Here is a 27795-nt window from a genome sequence, read left to right on the forward strand (position 1 = left end):
CTTTTTGGTGTAAAATGATTTACATTTGTATAAAGATGATTTGCTGATATAGGAAAGCAAAGATTCCAAGAAAAATCTAAAAATTAGACATCCCTATATTAAATGGCTACCTTGGGTGTGTATTTATTTATAGCTGCATTATAATGCTTTTACCTCTCGTCTTATCAAAAATATTTTCAAACCCTTTTCACCATTTGATTCTGAGTAGTGATCCTGTGTCTCTTATCTAGAGCCTACATAGCCATCCTTTGGGCATGTCCACCATTTATGAAATGTAAGAAGGTATAATGCAGATGAAAAAAATATTTATTTCCAAAAAGATTTCATTCTGCTTGAAAATAAAATTTCAAGCATCTGTTGATCAGTGATTTGGTAACATAATAGCACATCAGACAAAAAGTACACATTCCATATTTACATAAATAAACTTCCTTTATACGAACAGCTCCCTGCATATGACAGATATGGAAATATGTCAATGTTTCCAGGGTATGATACCTAGTTCATACTGCACTATTTTCAAAATTAAATTAATGCATGCAGTGTAGATAATGATTCACAGCATCAGCAGTTATAATGCCTAGTTCAGCATAGGGCATTTCAGTTTGACCACAACTCATTTCTCTCTAATTCCAAGAGAGAATGGTTGCCTAGTTGGTGAATGAGCCCAGGAAAGCACCACAGCTGGGACAGTAGTGATTGGAACTCTGGCACGAATCCAAGCAGTACGGGATCAGGCAGAATGGCCACATGCTAGTGCATTCAGGTGCAGCAATTCCCAAAGAGAAGGAATAAAATCAAGTGTAAATTTAATGATGTGCATTTTAACCATTTCCGTTCATTGCATAATTAGCTGCAAAACAAACAGTTCCTCAGAGAAACAAGAAACAGGACAATATTATGCTCCTCAGTGTCAAAAATGTTTTGCATCAGTAAAAATGAAACTGAAAAATATTTTGGGACGTAAAGTAACCCATTTCCATATAGATATCTCACTAGAATTATTCATTGCAGAAAATTTCAAATTGTACGCAACTTCAGTGATTAAGTCATATGAAAAATTATACAGTCGACAACAAGATTTATACATATGTATTTTACAAAATACAAGTTATTCGCAGCGCACTTCTATCTTAAGACAAAATAAATAGAAGACTCAGAATTTCATAAACTTGCATCAAATGATAGTTAAATATTTTGTTAAACTCTGAAATGTGCACCAAACATTCATAGTTCCAGACCCAACATGGTGGCACACTATCTTAAAAATAACTTGAATTTAAGCTATAAGTAGAGTATACAATACAATGAAGAAGCAGCTAGGAAAAATTTGATTAAAAAATGAATTCATTCACAAAACAATGAGAAGATGAATGTCAAAGTACAATTGGCAAAGCACCTTGCAGTAAAGTAGAGAATTGCAGCAATATCGCTTCTACTTACCAGAAGAGACAGAGGAGGACAGCGATGAGATGTGTACGGCTTGAGGGCTCATTCTCTATTCTTGTATGCACAGTGGCTTGGCAACTGGGGCACGTGACACAAGCAGACACAGGGCCAAGCCGAGTCACAGCTACACAACAATGAACATGGAAATCAAGTCAGTGGGGAACTTACAAGAAGGGGAACCCCTAACATTGAATGAACTAATCAAGGAGATGTTTACAATACCTTTATTCCACCAATTTATTTCGTGGCAATTCCTAATCATATATATTATTACAGAAAGGTCTTTTTCTGATATTCCTTGTATGCTCCGTTAATACTGCAGTTAATACTCACAGTGATACACTCCGTTAATACTTACAGTGATAAATGATGTATCATTTTAAATGTTGAATCACCAGATTCTGAAGAAAAATATAATCTTGATATCAAATTTCACTATTTACCCATTAATTTTACTTAAAAGTTTTGATTTTTCCATGTCAAGGTATATCAACTCCACGCGTTTTTTATTCTAAACTTAAAAAGAAGATTTAAAAACCTGCTAAATCCATAACTGAACTAAGTAAACGTAACGTAAACAGGTAATAATATTAAAAATAAAATCAAAGAAGCATGAAGAATGTTAAACATTTTGTAAAAGAGACATCGTGAGCAAGGAACTCAAAAGATATTGTGTATCACGAATGAATAAAAATATGTGTTGAAAATATTCAAGAATTATTATCAATGAGAATTGGTAACAAAAAATGAAAATAGTACCAAATGCTCACAGTAATTTTTCTTAAGTGAATGGTATAAAATTGTTATGCTTAAGAGTGAGAGTTTATTATTAAAATGATTTAAGAATTAGAGAATATTATGAATTTACATGTAAAGTATTATAGTAAGTTAGAATAACTGTGCAAAATGTTTGCACAGATTACCTATTGTTAAAATAATGGCTGGCTTCATTTAGAATTTACCTGCTGAGTCAGTGATAATTTCTTGCAAAATGTTGATGGTAGTTACCCTATGTAATTCAGCAATTAGGAATTGAAGTGAGAGTTTGAGACACACAATAAATTCTTTATAATTAGTCGCAATAGTAAACACTACCCTACCCACCTCCTCACTCCCCTCCTCATAATTTCAGTCCACTACTGTGACACTTGGGTACATACCCTCCCCTCTCCTCCTACCCTATAGATTTCTGACCACTGTGGCATTTGGATCCACCCCTCCTCATCACCTCATCTATCATGATCTCAGTTCACCTCAACACTTGGATCTAGCTCCTCTTCTACAGGAATATAGGCCATTGTGGGTCATATAGTCAAATTTAGGGTCCTGATTCAGCATAAAAATCTTTTGGTTCAGGAGCTTTATTGCATACACTCGGCATGTGTGGAATTTTCTTTGAAAACTATTTTTAGCCCTTTTATTCTGGAACATTCAGAACTATGATTCAAGCTATCCCAACATGCCTTCTCTCTCGGCTCAGCATCATTAGTTTTAGCTCAAGCAGTCAATAGCTTGGGTCATTAGTGAATAAAGTCATTTTGGAGTAAAATGAGCATATATTAATATGGAGAAAAGTTTGGTTAGGCATTGGTATTACCCTAAAGAAGCAATTTCTTGTGAAGATTCTTTGATGAAAAAGTAAATCTGACCAATTACCTCATTGAGACTTTGAGAGAGGTGCCATTTCGCTCTCGTCACAATATGCTGCAAACATATTGGAACATTGGCAGATTTGGGAGGTGTCATAGAGGTCATCACCCCTCCCCAAATTTTATCAACTTTTAATTTTCATTAGCTTGCTCTTTTACAAGGACACAAAAACTATTAAAGGAAGACTATATGCTCAGTGGCGCAGCGAGGGGGGGTTTTGGGGGATAAACCCCCCCCCAGAGCTCACAGAAATTTTTAAGTTAAATCTATTTTACTTAATTGGATTAATATTGCTTATATAGTAGTGTGATGATTAATAAAATATCCCTCAGAAGGCTGTAAAAATCACCATTTTGAACCATTTATCTTAATTTTTTTCTGGCGGAAGGCCTCCGCACCTCCCACTTACCCTGGCGGGTATGCAATACCCCCAAGCCCCCCAGTATTAGTTGCCCCTGAAACCCCCCCTAGCCTTAATTCCTGGCTGCGCCCCTGTATATACTAATGCATGGCTACAAGTCCCAAGCGTTGGGATGTATTTATGGCAGAGTGTAGAACTCCCTACAAAACACTTTATAGGGGAGATTCCCTCTCCATCTTATTGTTAGGCCAGGGAAATTCCATACTCCCCGGACCCAAGTCATGACCCTCACCTCCATGGGCGAACCCAGCGAGGGGAAGGGGAGGGCAGCTGCCCCCTCCCCCTCAGAAGCAAGACTCACAAATGTCTTTAAGCGAAATCAGTTCTGAATTGAAATGAAAGTATTCAACAAATTTTCTTTAAACCCATGAAAAATGATAAATGTTATTATAAAATATGTAACTAAGATAAAACTATTTTTTCAAGAAAATAATCTCATAAATCATGGCTTGCCTCCCCCTAGACCATGGCTTGCCCCCCCTAGTTATGCTTGCTTGCCCCCTGGGTACGCCCTTGCTCACCTCCCCCAAAATTTGATGTTGAATCCGCCCCTGCATGGGAAACTACAGTACTAAAATACAGAGGAAATTTACGTCATTCGTCAAAAACTGCAACGGGTGTACAGAAAGTGTAATGATGATTGTTAACGAATTAGGTTGGGAGCTGCTAGATACTCTGATGCTACGCGCAAGGCTTTTCATACGAGCATTTCCTCTTTTTATTCTAATGGCTGGTGTCATGTAACCCCCAGCCGCACGCCTATTGAGGTGGTTTGCGGGGTAGTAATATGCAGGCCCGTGCTGGACCCTTTCTTAGGGCGGTTGACGGCCAAAGCCAGAGGGCGCCAGCACTATGCGGGGGAAGGAATACCGGGGGGGCGCCAAAGATTTCCAGGCTGGAGGGCGCAACGGAATACTTCCCCACGGGCCTGGTAGTATGCAGATGTATTTAGGCATAGGAAGACCTTTTTCGAGTCACTCTTTTGTCTCATGGCCAAACGCAATTGTTCGTCACCGGATGCGTCCTCTACCCCTTCCCATCAGTCAAAATATGTTTTCTGAGCGTCCACACATTTTTCCTGCTACGCACATTTCTGAAATCCCCCAATGCCGTGTCGTTCAGTAGGTACTAGAAGATTACCAACTAGACAAGCAGTTTCCCCGCCACCTCCCATCCTTCTGTGCTCGGAACGTTCACAGCCGTGGTGGCATAGAGCATTCGTCACATCGTTTTAAATGCAGTGTTACCTTGAGAGGAGGTATAAGCGAGCTTTATTCTTACCAAATTCCAGGCTTGTTTTTGGATAAATTGTTTGCTCTAGGTGTTAGTGCGTGCCAGGAATACAATAACTTTCTCTCTCGTGTGGTTGTATAAAGCGTGGAAATTGTATCTACATCGCTCCCATCTGGTTACAGAGTTTCCATAAGTTCTAGAAATGAATGTAACTTCGATTTTTAATATCAACGTCGTTCGATTTCTTCGGAAAATTAGATTCAGACTCGTTAAAGCTTGCTTAGCTAAAGCTTACTTAAAATAATAAGCACGCCACTTGGGAGAACGTAACTCACTGCCTCTAATACCAAGTGCACTTGATGCGTGTTCACACTTTCTACATCAATAACATTAACAGGTCCCCGAAATTCAGTTTAATGTGGATACCATCAGGTCTATGGACAAGAAGCACTTAATATAAAAAGGTAATTGAACGTCTTATTGTCATCGGACGTCTTGTAATTGAAAAGCACGATGAGTGACATATGTATGTGTTACGTTCCTGTTACCGCGTAGTCCGTCGAAGGAGCAAAGGATGGATTCTCAGGATGGGAAAAAGTGAAATCTTACAAAATGATGGATTCTCAGCCATCTCTCAATTACACTATTTTTATAACGTTCCCTGACTTGACCAGATTGTACACATAAATTGACTTGAGTTCATAAATCCGTGAAGTCTTTCTAACAGCATCATGTGATATAATTGAGGATGTGATGCGGCGTTTACTGATGTATTTTCATAGTCAACTTTGTGTAACTATCGGCGAGTTTATGGAGCACTTAGAGAATGTCACTAATTTGAAAACTCGAGTTAAACTGATATTTCCATTTTTGAGAACAGATTTATATTATTTCGACTGCATCAGGTCTGTTCTTCACGACGCAAACTTTGTACTTTTTTTAAGAGCAACAAACAGGAGTGTCCTTGGATACAAAATTGTGATAAGTAATCCATAAGACGAAATAAAACTCGGAAAACAGTTTTTCTGTAGTATTATTGGTCGTGCGAATATTTGACCCCAGGTTGAGATACTTGGAAACCGCTTCTAATGGAAGATACTTCCAAAACCCACAGGTTTCATCTTTGTCACCACCGGTCACCACCAATAAGCGTTTATGCTGTACGTTACTACAAAAAAGTTCACATTAGCCTAAATGGTGAATTCATTTCACTCTTTGAGACTTCGATTAAAGGATAAAAATCCAATTGTACTGAGCGCAGTCTTATCCAAATTAGGATTTCCAAAAAATTAATTTTTCAATGTTTCTCACCACCCCATGTATTTCAAGTCCAGTCGTGAAGCAGCAGCATCTGCAATTTAAAGTGAGGGCGTTTTTGGATTACTATTCCCACGTTGATTATCATCGATAACCAAGTCACACTAACACCCTAGAAGCAGAGGGATGAAGAATAATCTAGCTTGGTTTTTTTATATTTTTCGCCTCAATTTTCTAATTTTCTTTCTTGTTTATCCACTCGAGGCATCTTTATTTGCCCATGAAGCAAAAATACCAAAATTATTTGAATAAGTAAGACGGCAGTGCCTAGTCTCAACAAACCCGCGTACAAAGGCCTCATGAAACCTCCTTATGGTTTTCATTTCTCTTCCCCCGGTCCAATATTCTCTCTCTTTCACGGACGGATTGTAATTGAATTATTAGGAATTGAGTTTGAATTTTTCACACTGTGGAAAGAGTTTTCCCACTTCTTTACACGTACACAAAATTTTCAACAAAATTTGAGACACCTGGGAACAAATTTTAGTTGATTTGAAATGGAATGGGCCATGTTTTCATGGTCGGAGTAAAGGAAGAAAGATTTTAATGTGTTTTATCTTCAATTAGGTGCCGATCAGGATCATAAAATAATCCGTTGGAGATGTGAATCAGTTTCAGTAATGGTGACACCACTTAGGGGATGTGGGATGATAAAAAGTTTTGAACGAGACGGCTGTTGACAAGTTAAATGATGGAGCAATAAGCCGAGTTCAAATATATTCTTGAAGCATTATCTCCCTGCTTCTTCGTTTATCGACAAAATGCGACAAAATTTACTTCTTCAATGCATTAAAAAAATATTTTTCAGTTAATTGCATTTATCGCGCCCCATTCGCTTGGCGGAAAATTTGGCCGCTTTCAGCTTCATCGATTTTCGCCGTCTGTCGCCGGAGCGGCGCCAAGGCTAGAAATAAAATTGGGCTCTTATGGGTGACATCAAACGCATCGAAACGCACCATGGACAACGCCGCGCCATGCAACATCCCGATGCGTTTGTTTTACGTTCACCCACAAGTCAATAATGTGTAGAATTTGGTCATGTTATAGGTCATTATAGCTTTGTTGAGCTCTAAACAAAAAAATACATCCCCAGTGACGTAGTGCAGGTAACGCGAAGTATTTCTCAAATTTATCTACCTCACGGTTGCATCGTTCTTGATGTCATCGTAATCCCGATAGAAAAGCTAAAATTGTCGTCAGTCAACTTTTTGCAGAGTTTATGAATAAGTATCATTACAGTTATCACTTTTTCCAGTACGAATAAATAATTTAAGGCATGGTATTGATTACCGTCGTCAACAAAAGCTCAAGTTCTTTGATATACGGGCCTGCTAGATAATTGTAAATTTTTTAATGTGTAAAAGGGAAGTGCGCAGTTATCATCTTCGAATAAAGGCTATCTTCTGAGGCTTATGCTATTCTTGCAACTTCGGGATTCTGAAAAGTAGTTGTTTCTCGTAGAAGTTATTGTACTCATCCTTTAAAAAATGAAATTTACTTAGCATTACAAAATCACTGAAATTAATTTTACGGATCCTTACTCTAATTAGCACCTTCACGAACTTTATCCAATATCGTTTATCGAGGCAAGGTCGTACCCAGGATCAAAACAAGAGGGGGCAAGCCATGCTTGTTCAAGTTGTAGGTAAGATTTAAGCATGGTAAAGTTGAATGAAATCAACATTTTAAGGAAACTGTAACAGGTCTTTATTAGTTTTTAAAATTATTTGCTTGAAAAAATATTATTTTCCATAAATACATTCGCGATATTTGCTTCCAGAGGGGGGCAGCTGCCCCCTCCTGCCCCTCGCTGGGTTCGCCCATGTATCGAGGGTCATTTGTTTTCAACACGGTACAGAAACGAATTCATTTCTCGGTACACAGTTTAAATTACGAAAATTGAAACGCGTTATTGTTTCATTATTACTTAGAGAAATATGAAAACCATGCATTACCTTAAAAGGGAAAAATCTCTTTGGAGCTACCTATCCCACTCTGCCTCAACCGAATGGGCCTTATGAATCAGCGCTCCCCATTGGTCGAAGGTTTAAATGCCCAGAAGATCCAACTCTTTGGTAGGACCATCCAGACAGGGCGTTAGCCATTATCCAACGAATGCTTACAGAGGTTTTGAAAATCACATTATATTCCAAGATGTTCGAAATATTCATCAAACCACCACTTGGTGATTTGATGAATATTCGAAAATCACCATTTGGTGGGCTCTGATAAATCAGTGTGTATTGATATAAATTTGTGGTGTCTTTTCCTTTACTTAAACAAAACGACACTTTCTATTAGCATGGATGGAAATTCACCCGGTAAACTAAAGCGACTCCCGGGTTTATTTCTCTGATTATTCCCATTATGTTTTTTCCCCCGAACAATAAAGGACTTTAATAAACGCTTGTCCCAACCTCGTTAGAGCACTTCTTTTTTTTTAATAGCTGTAGACGGCTGGTGTCCTAACACCCCCTGCCACACGCCTTTTAGGCGGCTTGCGGGGTATTATGTAGATGTAGATGTTATGATTCCCGAGTTTTACCATGTTTTCCAGACTAGGTGACCTGAATATAATAAATCCACCATAGGGGATGTCGGCACCGAACCCTAGTTAACGTGCACTTCATACATTCGAATGCCTCATCTAGGTGGCACCAGGGGTAGAGTCAGCATCAAGTTTGTGGGGAAGTTCATGACCTGGGCCCGGGGAGTAAGGAATACCCCGCGGGGGAGAGGGGCTTTCTCCTTTGTAAAATATTTTCTAATGCCAATTTTTTACACATTTCGGAATTTTTGATTTTGATTCTTAACAAAATTTGATTTTCATTCTTAGCAACACATGAAATTGAACAATTTTTGACAATTTAATGATACGAAAACTATAAAACTAATGAAAATTGAAAGCATTTTGATAAAATTTGGTAGGGGTCGGATCTAGAGGGGGTCATGACCCCTGTTACCTCCCCCTACAACCGCCCCTGGGTGACACACCGCATAGATACTGTAAGCCGGTAACTTACTTTGGATTCTACCAGCGAAATAAAATTCAACACTCACTAGGAACTTGCACCACGGTGATGGTCGTGGCTGGCGGTATTGGCGATGGACCCGGAGGAGGCTGCCATCCGTAGGGCTGGGAAACTGAAGGCCCAGGGGCGCCCGGTGGCGAGTACGGCGGAGGTGCTTGCTTCGGGTAGCCCGGATCTCCTGTCGACGGAAAGAACAAAGATTAGGGGGGCAGTGACGCGTCCAGCACGTTGCATTAGAGGAGGAAGTATAACCTATCGCTGACCTTAAAGGGGCTGGTGTGAGAAACAAATTAGATGTATTATCATGAAAATATACTGTAATAAATGTACTTCGTCGTCTAATGGACTGAGAAACGTAGTTCATGAAAATGCTTTTATGGATATACTTCGTCGACTGATGGCCTAAAATATAGTCTCTCCGTTCTATAAATTCCGGAAATTGCTCATAAAAGGCAAATTTCACACACACTTTCATGGCGATACTATTAACTGTAATGGAAAACTGTTGATTATTGACAGAATATGTATGAAAATTTGGCCAAGTTTTCGTTATATCTGAAGAACTATGATAAAAATAGAATGTATTAACTTCAAGGTACCACTTTTTGTTTTATTATTAAATGAATGCTGTAATTTAAATCAAATTACGTTAGTAATATGAAAATGGCGCGACGGTCAGTTCAAATAGCTGGAACAATTGTTACCTAAAAATTTTAAGATTTAATTATTCACACTCATTGCCAGTGAGGACCATTTTAATGTTTAGATTCGATGCTTACCGGAATGATAGCAAAACGTTTTTTTCAATCACATACGCGTAAAGTATTTGTCTTAGATCGTGTAAACCTAATTCCAATCGAAGCAAGGACGTTAGGTAAGCGGAGCAGGAGGAGGACGACAACAGTTTGAAAGGATAAAACGAGGAAAAGTAGTCTTTCGGCCGCAACGGAAGAAATAGGATATAGACAACTAGGAATGGAGGCCTGTCATATAATGGTGCCCCCTATCTATTGAGGAAAATGTAGATTATTCCCCAGTCAGTGTCGTAACTATGGGAGGGATAAGGGGATAGATGCCCTCCAAAGCCTCAAAGATGTAAAAAAAATATATTAAAACTTTTCTCTAGGTATGACATATAATACACTGCATCTGCTTAAAGTTAAATTTTAAGTGCCAAAATGATGTAAAATGTATTTCCAGGTATGTAATTTTTCAAAAATTTTCCCGGGCCCCACGATGCCTGGGGGGCGGTAGCCATGCTATTCCCCCAGGCATATTCCTAGTTACGCCACTGCCTAACAAATATAAGGTCCTGTATTCGACAAGTCGTGTGTTACTCTCAGATACCAATTCAACTAGCACCTATTTGGTACCAGAAAACTTTCAAGCCAAATGCTTTTACTTAATTGTAGATATTGGAACGTACCTATCTGTTTTGAAGATCCATTTAAGTGTAAAAAATCGTTGGTTACAAATGGTCAATGTAATTTTTTATCGACAATTTTGAATTCCACTGAATCACATCAGAATTTTATTTCTCGATTTTTTATGAGCAATGGAAAATGATTCCCGCAGATATTTATATCCATTCCTAAGAAATGACGACAGGCTTTCAAATACGCTTGAAATATTGATTGGCTTCCGCCTAATCTTATCTTGAGATCATGGAAAATTGAGATCGATAAACAATTCTAGTTTCCCGCAAAATTTTCTGGAAAATTGAGTAAAGAGAATCTACCGAAAAGTAGAATCAACTCCACACAGCAGATGAGCGGCTACAGATATAGGTAGAGAATAACAGTTCAGCCGCCATTTTTTCCGAAAGTGACACTTTTAATCAAACTCGTTAAATCAGCATATAATGATTTTTGCGGTGGAAAAAATGAATAATTCCTCTCGCAATGACATCCTACTGAGGAATTTGAATTCTGAACTTTCGACGAATTCTTCTTCCATCGTTATCAAGGATGTGTCACTATATTCTTCGTAATTATGGCATTGTAAGTGAAAAAATATCCAAATTTAAGATTTATCTTCGCCTGTTGTCTCCTTTGTTTCTTTATACTTTAGCAAAAAAATATCAGACAGTGAAATCCCGATCTTCCTCCTGAAATCTCTACGCTAACTATCACCCTAATTGATCATAATGACCTGTCACGTTCAAATTTTAGAATTTAGACACATACTACATACGTAGTCCTTCAATAACTCGAGTGATACAGAAAATATTTTATGTTCAAATATAAGTTTTTGCATTAGGTACCATTGCTATTCCCTTCATTATTCAATACAAAATCATTCTTATAATGAAAAAATGAAAGGAACACGAAACATAGCCAATGATTTTGAGAATCAGGTATATATTTAATGAGATATCCTGCCCAGTAGTACTTGCAGATGATTCCTCCTTACTTTCTGAGAAGTTTATGTTGCAGCAATAAAGGTAGGCCTCTAAGATAAGAGAAGCAGCATGATAGCTTTAACAATTTCAACTAATCAAGCTACATTTATTTTGAACATTAAATGAAAATCTTCCAATTTTTTATGATAGACACTGGTATTTAAGATAAAAGGAACGAAAACCGGTTTAATTCATTGAAGGAAAGTATGATGATTGTGCCTAAACATTGGATAACTAGGGCTGTTTACAGAAAAAATATTACATCTAGAATTCGATAAATAGCACTATAATAGCGGCAGAGCCGAAGTACTGATACTTAAGCTAATACCTACCACTGAGCTATAAACAAAAAATAGAAATGCTAGAAAGAAATTTTATCAAGAAAATATTATCACCAATAAGACTATGAAAGCATGGAACTCAATAAGTACTTCACAGAAAAATCATTAAAAAGAAGTGACAAATATGTTTGGGAGACCTATAGGTACCAATATGATGGCACAAAGGATAGGCCCAGGCAGTCAAACGAAAGGTAAATATATTCATGCTGAAATGATGATGAAGTACTGGAAAAAATTTGTTATTTTTGTGGCCCATAGAATGCCTTAACAGAGAAAAGTATCATTTTTTATTGTTAAATGAATAAACAAATTGTGCCAACGGCATATGTGCAAATCCCCCCATGAAGCACTTACACTGAAAGTCTATATTTCCCATCGCTACCCACTAGAGCTACAATGACACAAAGCGAAATCAATTTTCGATAAAACCCTTTCTTTAATATGCACCTCGGTATACAATATCCATAATTTAAAAAAGTTCTCCCTATACGTATGCCAGCTACGTTTACTTCACAAAAGAAAACTTAATAATCCATCAAATCGGTGGACTTCATTCTCAAAGCATTTATCGGACCTTATTTCAAATTTAAGTAAACTGAATGCCAATGAAAATAATAGCTATGCGTAACACCAGGTATATGAAACAGAACAGGGACAAGATGGGAAATCTTTATTTCACGCATAACATAGTTGGGTGACGAATATAAAGCATTCCAACTCATGTCGCTGATGGATAAAGCATATGTTACGGCTAATTCAGTATGTTGGAAATATATTCGCTATTTACGGACATATTTTAAAATTGGTAATGAAATATTATTCGTTTTTAGTATTAGTTACCCAAGAGATAATATAAGTCATTATTTACAATTTTTATGTAAAGTGCACCCGGGCATTTTTTCAGTTATGCATAAAAGACTGATCGATACATCCTTACATTACATTTCCTACCATCGTGGGCCGCTTTTTTATTATTTTTTATTTTCATGACCTACCATCGTGGGAATTACTACACAAGGACCCAATAATATTAAGGAATTTAATTTCACTGAATTAACATTATAAAATTACAATTTTCCCTTAAATATTATGCCTCTAATATTTAATGTAATGCCAAAAACTATCCTTTAGAAGTGCAATGCCTACTGCAGAAAATAAACAATGCCATGCATACAATTCCACTCGTACTTTCGTCATGATAAACATTGCGACAGTAAAAGTGACTAACATCAAAAAGGGTAAGGTATTATCTCCAACTTGTGTGTAGGAAAAGTGTTAAAGGCCCAATAAATTACGGAATACCAGACTGGCTTTGGTACTACATACATGCATCTATATGGGAACACGACATAATTTTTACCAGTTGGAGCCTTGACCGCTACTTTCAAACCTACTTTCTAAGTCAAAGACTTAAAGTTTTACACGATACATCGCCCATGGCGAGTCAATGACAGAGAAGCGGCCCTCGAAGATCGCCCACCAGTTCCCAAGCCACTTATCGCGCGGTTGACATCCCTATATAAAAGGGCATCGTTCGCATCAATCCGGCCACATATCACTGGAACGCAAAGATATCATCCTGACCACGTTATCAGCAAAGAGATAAAGAGCTCCACCTTTTCCACGAAAGGATATCGAAGATAAGGAATTACGATAGCTTATGAAGTTCCCTTCGGCTTGGTGAGCATTTTCATGTCAAGTACTGAAAGCAAACGCAGAGAAAAGAAAGAACCTCAGTCTCCTTAACCTTCATATCTATTAAATTATCCGCGCAAGAATATTTGAAGTAATTTAAAACGACACCTTTGGCCCGGAGTTTTAAACAGTCAATATTTTTTGTACACGATTTCGTGTAAATATTGGGCCAATGATTCTCAATTATTTCCTGGTGGATTTCATCCTTTGATGTGCACATTCCTTTACACTGCGTTAAGGATCGTACCTAGTGCTACAGTCTTCTCCTAGTATACATTATAAAGCGAAGACATTGAAGAAAAATGAGCTCCAAGGGCGAATCCAGTTTTTTTTTTCTGGGGGGTCACGAGGGTCTGACAGGCAAACAGTCTTCTCATATTTGGGATTAAGAACATCGTACAAAAAATACTGTAAGAAGTATACTTTTTATTTTAATATAAAAGTCATTAATATGAATATATTAATGCGTTGTATATATAATAACGACAGTTTACTAATGTTTCCTTTAGACACTTTATATATTTTATTACTAACTCGCGATCAATAACACATAAAGCAGTCTGGATCAGTGACGCAGTGAGGGGGGGTTTTGGGGATAATCCCTCCCCCTCCAGAGCTCAGAAAAGTTTTTAAGTTTAATTAATTTTACTTAATTGGAATATTAATACTTGCAGAACAGTGTAAAGATTAATAAAATATCCTTCATAAAGCAGCAAAACTCACGATTTCCCTTAAAAATTTTCGCCTGGTGTTGTGGCGAAACTTCCCCCCCACCTACCCTCAATTCCTAGCTGCGCCCAAGGTCTGGATTATTTTCATCTTTGCATGGCATGCTCTCTGTCGCCTTAACAACAGACTTTCGCATCATACTATCTAGGTTTGTTACCTTTTCTTTTTCTCTTACTAGGTAAAAAACTTATGATACCTGAATTTACGTGCGAAGGAAAAGCTGTTCAAGTACCCTCTATATTTAACTCTATAACTGGTTACGTAAAGTAATAGATAAATGCGATAGCGATAACGGGACCGTACTAAAAATCTTGTCTACTTTTAAAGCATCTGGGGCAATAGCGGATACAAAAAAAACTAAAGGGGGTGCAAAAGGTATCTTGTGCTACCTTTACTTTTGTTGTGACGATTAATAATTAAGTCACATGCAAAGTTTAAGTAAGTTTTATTTAAACTGATATTACGCAAATACCAGACAATGCTATCCTTTGATATAAAAAAGTTACGATTGCGGTCCTGCAATGTTCGGCAATGCTGGCGGCCCCGCAAGTGGGGAGGGGCGCCCTCCATATGTATCCACCACTGATCTTGGGGGTGTGCACGTGCTCCAGTTTCCCCCAATGTTCGCCTATGATGGGCTCAACTACTAGTTTAAAACTATTTATCATTCTGTCACCACTTTCGTCTTCCATGCAGTCCTGCAATGCTCTTTTGGGTAACCCGCGAGACAATTAACAAATCCAATGCTTCGCCTCCACCAGTGGCACAGCGAAGGGGGGGTTTTGGGGGATAAAACCCCCCAGAGCTCAGAGAAATTTTTAATTTTAATCCATTTTCCTTAATTGGATTGATATTACTTATAGAATAGTGTAACGATTAATAAAATATCCCTCAGAAAGCCGTAAAATTCAACATTTTGAACCATTTATCTTAAAATTCCGCAATTTATTAATCTCGCACCTACCGCTTATCCTGGTGGGTATTCCATACCCCCACACACCCCGGTATTAGTTACACCTAAACCCCCCCCCCCCCCCAGCCTTAATTCCTAGTTGCGCCCCTGGCCTCCACTGCTGAAGACCTCATCAAGGCACATACTCATCCTTTGCTGAATGCCGCGCAAACAAGTTACAGATTTGATTTCTTTCTTTAAATAAGTAACTTACAGCGTCATTATTCGGATTTTGTTCGCTGCTGAGAGCTGTTACGGCTAACTCGGTAGTAAAACACAAAACTGGACTACAATCGACGAAAGACGTAAGCTGCAGGAAATTTCTTGCGACTAAGTATCAGCTATAACCGATTGAAGACATAAGCTGCTAAAAAAATTAACTCATGGAGCACACAGAAACAGTTAAGCTTCAATATTGTACCTCGCTATCGCACATCGTGTTTTTATCGAGTTTGCCGAACTGTATTTTATTCATTTTGTCCTATCGACGATCTCTGATGACGCTTGAGGAACATCCACACCAAATTTTAACTTTTGAGCATGTTGAGCGACTTAATAAATTAGTTTTGTGGGGGTATTACCTAACGAGGAAACTTGAATAATTTACATTGTTATAGGTGCTTGGTATTTAATGCATTAATCCGCTCGGTGAAGCCATTACTTAATTTACATTTCGCTATTTGTATGCTGATATGATATACGACCATGGCTGTCACTTCTATGGTATGATGCTATAGTCAATTGAATATCCAATCACTCACTTCCGGTGAGGCGGAAGACTACGCTGACAACATGCATGTAAATTGTTAAACAGGTATTTTGGATCCCTTCCGCCTTCGAAGGCTACCTTCGCCTTTCCTAGCTCAGCAACGAGCGACCAACCGACGCCACTATCGTTTCTTCGCCACGGCGAAATAGACGTTACGTCTATCTATACGCATATACCTACGTTACCGCTGTGGCGGATACAGATGGGGGGCGCAGGGGGCGCGCGCTACGGGTCCTTGCGGGTCCGCCTGTATTGCCGAACATTGCAAAACCACAATTGTAGCTTTTTTATATCATAAGATGGCATTGTCATTTACATGTTTTTAATCACTTTAACTAAAATTGTCATATACTTTGCCTGTGACTTGATCACATTTTATTTCGATAAAAGTAAAGACAACTCAAGATATGTTGCGCCCCCCCCCCCTTGAGTTTTTTCTGTATCCGCCACTGCGTTACCACCCTTTTGGCTACGCAAACTATGCAGAATAGCGGGTTGTATATTCATAAGGATATGTCCTCCAGAAGGATATATGTAGGGAGAAGGAAGAATGGGAGATGGAAGCGAGGGAATATGTGACCCAGTGCCACTATGGATAAATGAAGCGAATGAACAACACCACCCATCACAAAAAGAGGGTTTATTGTAATGTGATCCACCTATCTATCATTTTGGTATTACACTAGAAGAATGATATAATCCCTAATGCTTGCGACCAGATGCATTCCGGATAAACGATATTCTCGTTGAATAGGTGATTTACCTGGATATAGGCAATACTAAAACACAAGGGATATTATTTCGGAACGTTCGTTGGCGTTGGCGGAAATGATATAATGTAGAGAAAAGAAGCAAGTAATGGCGAACACCCAATCAAATCTGTAAAATTTGTGATTAAAGATGTGATTTAAAAAGATTCAAAACATTAGGAAAAGTTCTTCGTCCGTAAATAGCATAAAATTGATATTGATGAGACCACCTGTTATTGGAAGGAAAATGGGAAATCATTTTTACAATACGACTAGAACATTAATATTTCGCCCCTACATATTTTTCAACGTGCAGGTACCAGTCGCAGATTCCATGCCATTTTCACGAATACTAACATAAAATTATCGGTAATTATCAAATCCTCGAATCGGAGTAATTCCACTTCGAACGCATTACCGTAAATAAAAACCGATGGTGAATTTTTTAGTTATAGACCTGACCGAATTAGATTACATATTCCAATAGGGTAGTTCCCTTCATCAAAGAAAACGAAAGGCATTGATTTCGATTCGTTACCCACCATTAGTGTATTCGTAATATACAAATTATTTTGTTTTTGTATTCCCAGTTTAGACGAATGTTAATGTTCAATTTTAACCTCATTAGAAAAAGGCCAGATTGGCGCCCTTGCGATTCCACTTCACGTGACGTCAAAGGGACCTAGATTCTATACGAGTAGGTAGGAGTTTTACATCGTCTGAGATTACCAATGAACGTATGAAGCACAGAGTTCAGGGAAACATTTCTTAATAACCACCTATTAAAATTGCCCTAAGTCGGAAAGTTCCCTTCGTTTGATAGGGTATTAATAATCCTTATTTAAGCCAGGCGCTACCTGCTAGCAGGGTACTCTACGCTGCCGCCATTCTCGGCAGCAAGCAGTCTGCATCGTAGCGGCGTTCATAGCCTCGCACCCAGGTGGCCTCGTATAGCAGCAGCCAGACGTCACACGGGCTTTTCCCAGCATTCATACTTAGCCGTCGCGTTTTCGCGCGCTTGAATATTTTCACTTTTCATTAAATCGCGAAAAATCATTTAAAAATCTAAAAGCGTGAAATATGTTCCTCAGGAGTAATAATTTTTCGATTTAGGCAATAAAAAATAATAGGAAACCACCTTATTGAGAGTCACAGGATTAGGCGCCGATTGACGGATAGATAGCAACATATACGTAGGTACTAACAATTATAAGCTCACCTCATTTATATTTAAGTACCAAAGATTGTTAGAAAAATAATGAGGCGATAGAGGATTATAAAACGCAACCGTCCCTTTCAAAGATTTGTGAGGAGTTGCGGCTTCAGTAATGAAGGTAGGTATTTAATGCATTTCTCACAAGTATATTCATCTAAAATGTATGCAGAAAAGTTTTGCACACCTTTCAACATGACGTAGCATAGTCATTAGCAGTATCAGGCTGAAATTAGGCTTTAATAAAAGTTTAAAGCATTCGCTAAAAATTTTGAGGCAAGATTTTTCCAATATTTCCATCTTCTGTGCGGTACTAACGGCATGCACGTTTCCACCCCACGGGCGTGAAGTAAAACCGTAGTGTTCTTAGCGCGTTTCTCCCCACCCCTCCCATAATGGTGCAAATTCATAGTTAGTTTTTCATTAAAGACCTTGGTATGTCGCGAAAACCCATGCTTGGCTTTATACCTGTTTATTACCTAGGCTTCCATATTACTTCGTGGATATAAGTGGAGGTGTTAATGTTTTCTACCGTTTCCTTCGTGTGTTTGTGCACTGATAGCTACATTATCGTTTCAATAATCATGTGAAAGCGTTGATGTTTATGATATTCTATTTTTCGGACTTAACAAACAGTTTCATCACAATTTTAGGTTGTATTAGCTTCATATGGTTCATTGTATTCTACATCTACATAATACCCTGCGAGCCGCCTAAAAGGCGTGTGGCAGGGGGTGTTAGGACACCAGCCGTTTACAACTGAAAAAAATGAAGTGCTCTAACGAGGTTGGGAGTAGCGTTCATTAAAGTCCTTTATGGTTCGGGGGAAAAACGAATTCCCACATCTATCCGTTCGGCAAAATATCTCTCTTAATTTATCACTTCTATCGGACCTGGAAATATAATGTGACTAAAATATTATGTTCTCTGTGTCGCTCTTAAAGATATCCATTCTTAATTGTTCAAGCAATCTAAGCCTAGCGCGCAGCCTCCGAGTCTCCAACGACTCCCAGCCTAATTCGCTTAACATCTGGGTAGCACTGTCTGTACGTCCGTAGCAGTTTTTAACGCAACGCGCAGCCTTCCTTTGTATTTTATTCAGTTTGCGGATTAAGTCTTTCTGCACCGGATCCCATACGCTCGCTGCGTATTCAAGGTGCGGTCGAACGAGAGCGAAATAGCATCTTTCTTTTACTATCTCATCCGAAAATCTTCCCACAATACGCTTGACGAATCCTAATTTCTTCAGGGCTATGCCGCAAATATTCTTTATATGTGTTCCCCACGTGAGATTCGAGGTTATCGTAACTCCCAGGTACTTCACTTCGTCTGTTGCCTTTATGTTAATACCATCCACTGCATAAACATGATTAGAGTTGGACGAATTCCGCAAGAAATGTACCGCCATGCATTTGCTCAGATTAAGTTCGAGTCCCCACTCTTGGCTCCACAAATGAACGTTGTTTAAGTCAGATGATAGAATTTCATAGTCAGAGTGATCACTAATTTCGCGATAAATGACAGCGTCATCAGCAAATAAACGTATTTTACTGCTAATGCGGGAGCAGAGATCATTAATTTATATAATTAACAACAGGGGGCCGATTACGCTTCCTTGTGGAACACCTGATGTAACTTTTACAACATCAGAGCTAATTCCGTCAAAGAAATACTTTTTGTTTACGATCTCTGAGAAAGTCGCGTATCCAGTTTACAACTGTTTCGTTTAATCCGCATGACTGTAATTTGTACAAAAGTTTGTTGTGAGGTACAGTGTCGAAAGCTTTCTTAAAATCTAGAAATAGTGCGTCAACTTGTCTTTTCGATTCACCAGATTTTGTAACGTCGCACAGTGAGCTAGAATCGAAAAAAGCTGGCCAAAACCTCAAAATCGATTTTTTTGAGCTAGGAAGTTGAAACTTCGCATACACATTCTCAAATAAATTGTGCATAACTACCCAGATTATTTTGGTCCTGTGTTTTCACTTTAACAATATATGTGAGGTCAAAGTTGAGCAAATTTAGCGAAAAACGACCACCCTCGATTTTTTCTGAAAATTGCCGACTTTATCCTCGTGCAGTGGTTTTTTATATAGTTTTATCGACAAAACTGTTATACCGTCTTAATTGGCACTTCTTATTCTTTCATTTAAAGGGCTTTTAAAGATTTTGTTTCATCAATAACCATAGATACATAACAAAATGGCGGAGCCTGTTTTCAACCCATTTTTTTACATAAACGTAGAAAAAAAGTAGACATTGTCACCGGCTTACACTAAGTAACTTATATCATGTCGTTCTTTGAAGCTCCTATATTGTGAATCTAAAGTCAAACCTTGCACCAATTTGCAACCCCGAATTTTAAATCGTTTTTTCGAACGCACGGACGACTCCGGTTCTGGCCGACGGCGGCGGAGAGTACGGCGACGCGGCAAGCGGGTGGATGCAATATGGTCTCATTCACTTTTATGTGTGGATAACAGATATATTAGTGACAGAAAATAATCACCAGAAAGTAAAATTAATAAATATTGCTACGAATGACTCTCATTATGCAATCGCTGGGCACTCCAAGAGGTGCACTGAAAGGTTTCTTTCTTTGAGTGCATTCCGTGGAGAATGGACTTAAATCGCGTGCTTAAAGTGGGGAAACGGACTCTTTTACTAACTAATAAACTTTTTAACAATAACAATTAATATATTCCTTAAACGTGATGGAAAATGGCTCAATACAGTACTTCATTTTGCCGAATTTTTCCCAAATCAAGTACTGTCTTGGTGCTTGAAGAGTTCATTATTCTTATCCAGTAAGGTTATTTAGTTTATGTTATTGATTTAAAGCAATTAGTAACTATTCCTTATGCAGCATAATTTACATGTTGCTCTAGTTTAGCCAGTGCAGATGGACGTCAATTCATGTTTTCAGGGTTGTATCGAGAGAACGAATAGGAGGAAAACGAATGGAAAAGGAAGATACAGTGACCATCCTCGGAGGCTAGAAGAACTCTTGCTAATAGGGTAGTTTCCTTCATCAAAGAAAACGAAAGGCATTGATTGCGATTCGTTACCCACCATTAGTGTATTCATAATACACAAATTATTTGGTTTTTGAAATACCGGTTTAGACGAATGGCAAGGGTCAAATTTTATCCTCATTTGAAAAAGGCCAGATTGGCGCCCATGCGATTCCACTCCGCATGACGTCACAGGGACCTAGTTTCTACACGAGAGGATAGGAGTTATACATCGTCTGAGGTTACCAATGCATGCATGAGGCACAGAGCTCAGGGAAACATGTCTTAATAATCACCTATTAAAACTGGCTAAGTTCGGAAAGTTTTCTTCGTTTGATAAGGTATTAATAAACCTTTTTTAAGCCAAGCGCTACCAGACAGCAAGGTACTCAGCTATCCGCTAGCATCCTGCGACGTATCAGCGCTAAGCCTCGCCTCAAGGTCACCTCACCGGGCGGGAGGGGGAACCAGAAATACGACGTACGGAGATATATCCCGGCATTCATACTTAAGCGTCGCGTTTTCGCGCGCTTGAAAATTTTCACTTTTCATTTAATCGCGAAAAATAGATGTTGTCATTTAAAAATCTAAAAGCGTGAAATACGTACTCCAGGAGTAATAATCTTTCGATTAAAGCAATAAAAAAATAATAGGAAACCACCCTATTGTAAGTGGATAAAATGCAACTCCAAGTATTATGTTATGTCAGATTAAGAGGCCCTCTCACTAAGTAATTGTTTCCATGCAGCTCACAAAATTTCGGTGTAAGGGTCTTCGAAAATCTGAAATGCCAGGGATATAATATTAACCCCAGCGATGAGAGAGTGACGCGAGCATATGATTTCATTTACCCGAGTGAAATTATTGTAGCAGAGGTTATATAAGAAGTTTCCAAAAATGGTTCTGTATCTTACTGCGACTCGAGTCTTAACGTGCATTTCCACAGATCCAAGTTTCGCGTCGAATATAAAGTGCACTTTAATTTGCAAACACGGCTTTGACAGCAGTTAGGACATGCGCAATATAATCGCACGTGGGAACGAGGGCCTATATCTCATGAATTATTACTCGTGAGCACCTTTGTGCCTTCTTGTTTAGGCAAAAAATGCTGTTCGTTTGGCGAAGCATGAAAGAGGCACGAGTATTCAAAAGTCATCACAATTATTCTAGATTTCCTCTCCAAATAATTTAATTTTCTCTATCTCTCACTGGCGCTTTAAAAACAATTTTGCTATGCCACCAACCGTACATAAGGCCTTCATTCACGGAGCTGACATTGCAAAAGAGTCCATTTTTAATTGCAACAACTGTCAGGGGAAGCAATATAGGCACGGTATAAGGACGTGAGAAAGTTCCGTGAATGGTTGACTAGAAAAATGGCACGAGTGGCCACAAATAGGGATTTATTCCGAAGACAACTCCTAATGTCATAACTGATAATGACAAAAATTACGCCAATTAAACTGGAGGAAACACACAGCTTGCCGAAAAATGTAATGGATCTGTTTTTGAAAAAGGAAAACAATGCTTTAGCTCAGACAATGAAAGTGATAAAAACTCATCAGATAGTGAATGAAAAACAGTAATCTTTTATTGCTGACAGTGCTAATTGCAGTACGTTAGTTGAGAAAAGTGTAAATTGTGTTGCTTTTGTTTATGTTATGTTTGTATGGTAAAATATTTCTGAAAAATAACCATTTTGTCAGCAGCGCAGTTTATTAAGAATAATGACGTTGATATATAGGTTAGCGATTTAAATCAATACTTTAAATTGAGCATAAGACATAGATTAAAATGAACTGTATTTCTTAGAAAGAATATATTATTCGATGTGAGTAATATGTCTTCCGAAACTTTTAAAGCTAGCAGGAGTTCAAACCAAAAACAAGTTCCAAGGGCTCGGCACTACAACAATACTATAAAACGACCGTTGCCAGAAGGCCTTAAAATATGTATGGCAGGTTAGGAAGTGGAGGCCATGGATCATCGAGGGCTCTTGCCTAGAAATAGGGCTTGTTAGTTAATAAAAGAGTCCGTTTCCCCACTTTAAGCACGCGATTTAAGTCCATTCTCCACGGAATGCACTCAAAGAAAGAAACCTTTCAGTGCACCTCTTGGAGTGCCCAGCGATTGCATAATGAGAGTCATTCGTAGCAATATTTATTAATTTTACTTTCTGGTGATTATTTTCTGTCACTAATATATCTGTTATCCACACATAAAAGTGAATGAGACCATATTGCATCCACCCGCTTGCCGCGTCGCCGTACTCTCCGCCGCCGTCGGCCAGAACCGGAGTCGTCCGTGCGTTCGAAAAAACGATTTAAAATTCGGGGTTGCAAATTGGTGCAAGGTTTGACTTTAGATTCACAATATAGGAGCTTCAAAGAACGACATGATATAAGTTACTTAGTGTAAGCCGGTGACAATGTCTACTTTTTTTCTACGTTTATGTAAAAAAATGGGTTGAAAACAGGCTCCGCCATTTTGTTATGTATCTATGGTTATTGATGAAACAAAATCTTTAAAAGCCCTTTAAATGAAAGAATAAGAAGTGCCAATTAAGACGGTATAACAGTTTTGTCGATAAAACTATATAAAAAACCACTGCACGAGGATAAAGTCGGCAATTTTCAGAAAAAATCGAGGGTGGTCGTTTTTCGCTAAATTTGCTCAACTTTGACCTCACATATATTGTTAAAGTGAAAACACAGGACCAAAATAATCTGGGTAGTTATGCACAATTTATTTGAGAATGTGTATGCGAAGTTTCAACTTCCTAGCTCAAAAAAATCGATTTTGAGGTTTTGGCCAGCTTTTTTCGATTCTAGCCCACTGTGCGTCGTGAAGAAAGAGCGCGAGCTGTGTTTCGCATGATCTACCTTTTCGGAATCCGTGCTGACAGTCATGGAGGAAGTTACGTGTGTCCAAGAAAGTCATGATATTGCTAACGATGATATTCTCAAGTATCTTGCCTATAATCGATGTTAATGAAATCGGACGGTAGTTGCCTGTGTCATGTCTGTTTCCCTTTTTGAATATGGGTGTAACGCTTGCACTTTTCCAGTCTAGCGGTAACCTCCCTTCGGAGAGTGACTTCTTGAATATGATCTCTAAGTAAGGTGCGATCTGTGGAGCTAACTCCTGGAGGACACGCGCGAGTATTCTGGTGGTCACTAAATTGTAAGTCAGTCACGTTATTTTTGCATGCCCTTTTAGTTTTTTGAGAGAAAAAGTGATATGCTATAGAATGTTGGATAGTTCATTCAACATGAAAAATGAACACTCCAAAAAATTATTGGAATTTTAGGGGGTGTATCACATTTTTCCTTCATTTTTTTACTGTCGTGGTGTGCTCATATCTAGGTTATAGATTCATAGCCATTGTAGTTTTGATACTTATTGCTTTGATTTAACAATAGTTCCTCAGTAGCATAGTTAGGATTCTTTGGCTAGATGGCGGCAGAGGTGGTCTGTGGGAATAAAAAGGTGTGCACAAATGTTAAGTTAAGGGAGGTAATATTGGGAATGAAAAGGGATGTATTTAGCTGTTGCTACTTGTGATTGAAAAATGGTAGTGTTCTTCCAAATGAAGACACTGCAAACTGTTAACAAAACTATTGAAGGTCGATGCTGGTGATGCAATTTTATTGTTTACAGCGCCAGGTATTATGCAATTTGCTAATAATTGAATGTTCTGCTTTCCGTTGTCCCTGACCGTATTCCGGCGTCATTGTTTCTGTTACATAAATTTCTCGACCCCACGACGTTCACCTGGATATGTTACTGCTTCGGATTTCATTATTTTTGCATAGTAATTACTGCTAATGAGTATCAAATCACACATAACTTTTTGCTTCTAGTATTTTAGTCTATACTTATATTGTATCCTATTGCATTATGCGGTATCTTAATGGTATGGCATGAGGTTTTTGGTGAACAGGATTTATAGCTTGTGCCTCCCAATATTTTGTCCTCCGATTTGTTTTTGTGATACGATATCACCTGAATTCAGTTTTATCTACGAAAACGTAATCATTTTTGTGACACAACGTATGGCATTCTTCTTTTATAATTGACATTACCTGGGGATATAATAGCTATTTTTTCATTTCTACCCATATCTAATTATTTCGATGTATATTTCTAGGAAGTTATCCATTCATCTTCAAATCATTTGATGGAAGCGATGCTGTCTCAATCGTAAAAAATCCTTCATGCTTCTTCAACCTTCACCTTTATTCAGATTATTAAGGCTTTCTGCTTTTGTATGTCCGCTTTTAGCTCATCTTTACTGTGTTTGTGATATCCATGGCTTCTTTCTTTAATGAATAAAGAAATTTGAAATTTAGCCCTTTCATTACGGCCAACTTTTTCCCATTTCCTTTCCTCATACATTTTTTGCTGGGATTCCTAGACGAAGCAGGCGACACCTAATTGGTGAGCATCGCCCATATTTTTCAGAGACGGGAAACTTGATTGTCATACGAGACAGTATGACGTATATCGAGCAGTAAAACGAAGAGTTATTGATTTATGGCGGTCAAGACGAAAATAATTACTTTCATTCCGTAGAGGCAATAAAGTATGTACCCTTGCAGACGATAACATCGCGCATTCTACCCGTTCTAATGGCAAAGTTTTTGTGTAGGGGCTTCATCACTGGCTGTCAATAGAATAATTTGGTTAAATTTAAAGGCTCAATGAAGTTAATTATTTTCAATTCGTTGTTAAGTGGATCAAAAGTCACATCTAGTTCAATGTAATTCCTTAATACCGAAACCGTGTATCACATCATCACTACCTATCGGCAGCTCAGATCTGATCTCGGTTGGTATGTGTTGTAACTCCTGCCACCAATTTACATGGAACCGCATGATAGGAACATTCAGCTATGAAAAAAGCTCCTCTTAACGACCAGGATAAAAGCTTATTATCTATAGACTATATTTTATACATACAAAGTATACTACAATACATGTGATCGATATTGTAAAAAAATCACCGCTAATATAATTGTATTACTAAGCGAAAGAAGAAATGGAGCCCTAAATGCGATAAAATAGATATATTGCATCCAAAAACATGATTCCTCATCCACATTAATTAAATTTCACTTAGTTTAGCACAAAAGTGAAAGGCGATTTACTTTATCAACCACTTAAAAACAGAAAATAAAACTTGGTGGACGCACCTGAAACGTTCATGTCGATATCCTAAAAGATACAAGTCAGCCCCGAATCCGTCAATTTGCTGCGGTTTCTCCTGGCGATCGAAAAACAGTGCTTCGACCGCCACAAACGCCAACGTGTCGTCCTGACAGGAGACGGACGGGGCTTGTCTGATAAAGCGTACGCGAGGGGAAGTGATAAGGAAAACATTTTAATTTCCCCCAACAAAGTCTCGTGACCATGCAGTGATATGTATGAACTACGTCGTTTTTAATCTCCATCAGGATTGGGGGCTAGTGGGTGCATTTTGGCCACGGACAAATGAGATAGTGTCGTCTATTTTGATTTGCCGCAACTCAGGACAGTTGAAAGTGAACAATCGTGACTGCCAATAACTGAAGCAAAACTAACGACTCTTTCGGCAAGCCATGGGCTGATCATTTGTTCATCGATGACTGTGCGAAAGGCGACACTTGGAGCGCTATCTTTGAAGCACGGCACTGCAACTGATATCACCGTCAACCTGTCCGAGGCTTTCACGGTTATCTTCGCCTTTCACCAGCGGACTTCTAGGTCGGCCAGAGTCCTAATATACAGTACATATGGTCATGAGACTTTCTGGGACACAACAAAAAGCATACAATAATGTGCCGCATACGGATTCATGAAATCTAGCATTAAAATAGTTTATAAAAATATTTATCAAATGTACCCAAAAAAAAAAGAACTGTCTGAATTGTCATTCCTGATTCAAAAGTCTATTGGAAGTCAGGAATCCCATTCAATAACGTGAACCCGTGAGCGCACGAGTTTGATAAATAAAATTTTATTTGTGAAAGAGTACTTAATTTCCGGCAAGAAGAATTAATGAATGATCAAAACACTGTGGGATGTTTACAAGTGGTAAGTCATTCCAAGAATTCCTTTGACATTGGGTAACTCTACTGAAATTTATCATTGTAGAAATAATTCAGGACATCTTCACGTGAACCCCGTGCGTTCAAATATTTCATTCCACCAAACACCGTAGCAAATAAAACAAAAATTAAAAAATCTTAAAAAAATACGCCATTTCCGATGATACTTTCATTACCTGTAATAACTCTAGGATAAAAATATTTAACTTCACACCCACACAAAAAATATAATACAACATTAAACCTAATTTTTACAAACGAGAACGTTTAGATTCAATTAAGTTATTCATTTTTTCACATTCAAAACAAATATGAAACCATTAAACAATAAAACTCATCCATTTTTAAATCAATTAATAATCTGTACTTAAATTTGCTTAATTTAATAACTGAAAGTTAAGTTTTCATTTGATAAGTAATTGCATTTAAATTATATTACTCTTAGATGGTCTTGCGCAATAAGAGGCGCCGAAAAGACTGTTTTTATACTGTGTAGTAATATTACGATTACAATATAAATCAAAAGAGATCATATAACGGCTAAGGCAGGTTTAAATGGGGACCAATAAGTCTTCTATGCAGTCGCACCATAATCACTTACTGCGTTTTAATCATAATTTTGACAAAGCATACTAATTTCCATTAATAACTGAAAGTTAAGTTTTCATTTGATGAGTAATTGCATTTAAATTATAGTATCTCTGCCGAGCTCGTATATCCAATTATCTTTCATGAATTTCGA

General features: G+C 38.1%; 1 protein-coding gene across 2 annotated transcripts in view; it reads right to left on the bottom strand.

Annotated features, from left to right (window-relative positions):
- Positions 1-285: 285 nt before the first annotated feature.
- Positions 286-27795, bottom strand: part of LOC124159358 (lipopolysaccharide-induced tumor necrosis factor-alpha factor homolog) — a 33649-nt gene continuing 6139 nt past the window's right edge. Inside the window, exons 1-4 of one of the 2 annotated variants that reach the window (XM_046535123.1) lie at positions 26160-26306; positions 9131-9280; positions 1444-1573; positions 286-753 (exon numbers count right to left, since the gene is read on the bottom strand). In XM_046535123.1, coding sequence (XP_046391079.1) covers positions 651-753; positions 1444-1573; positions 9131-9280; positions 26160-26172 — 396 coding nt within the window. In that variant the 5' untranslated portion in view covers positions 26173-26306 and the 3' untranslated portion in view covers positions 286-650. Of the gene's footprint in view, positions 754-1443; positions 1574-9130; positions 9281-26159; positions 26307-27795 lie in introns of those variants that run through there. The other variant, XM_046535122.1, reaches the window with a different exon arrangement.

This window comes from Ischnura elegans, chromosome 5 (assembly GCF_921293095.1).
Source record: "Ischnura elegans chromosome 5, ioIscEleg1.1, whole genome shotgun sequence".
Classification (NCBI taxonomy): domain Eukaryota; kingdom Metazoa; phylum Arthropoda; class Insecta; order Odonata; family Coenagrionidae; genus Ischnura; species Ischnura elegans.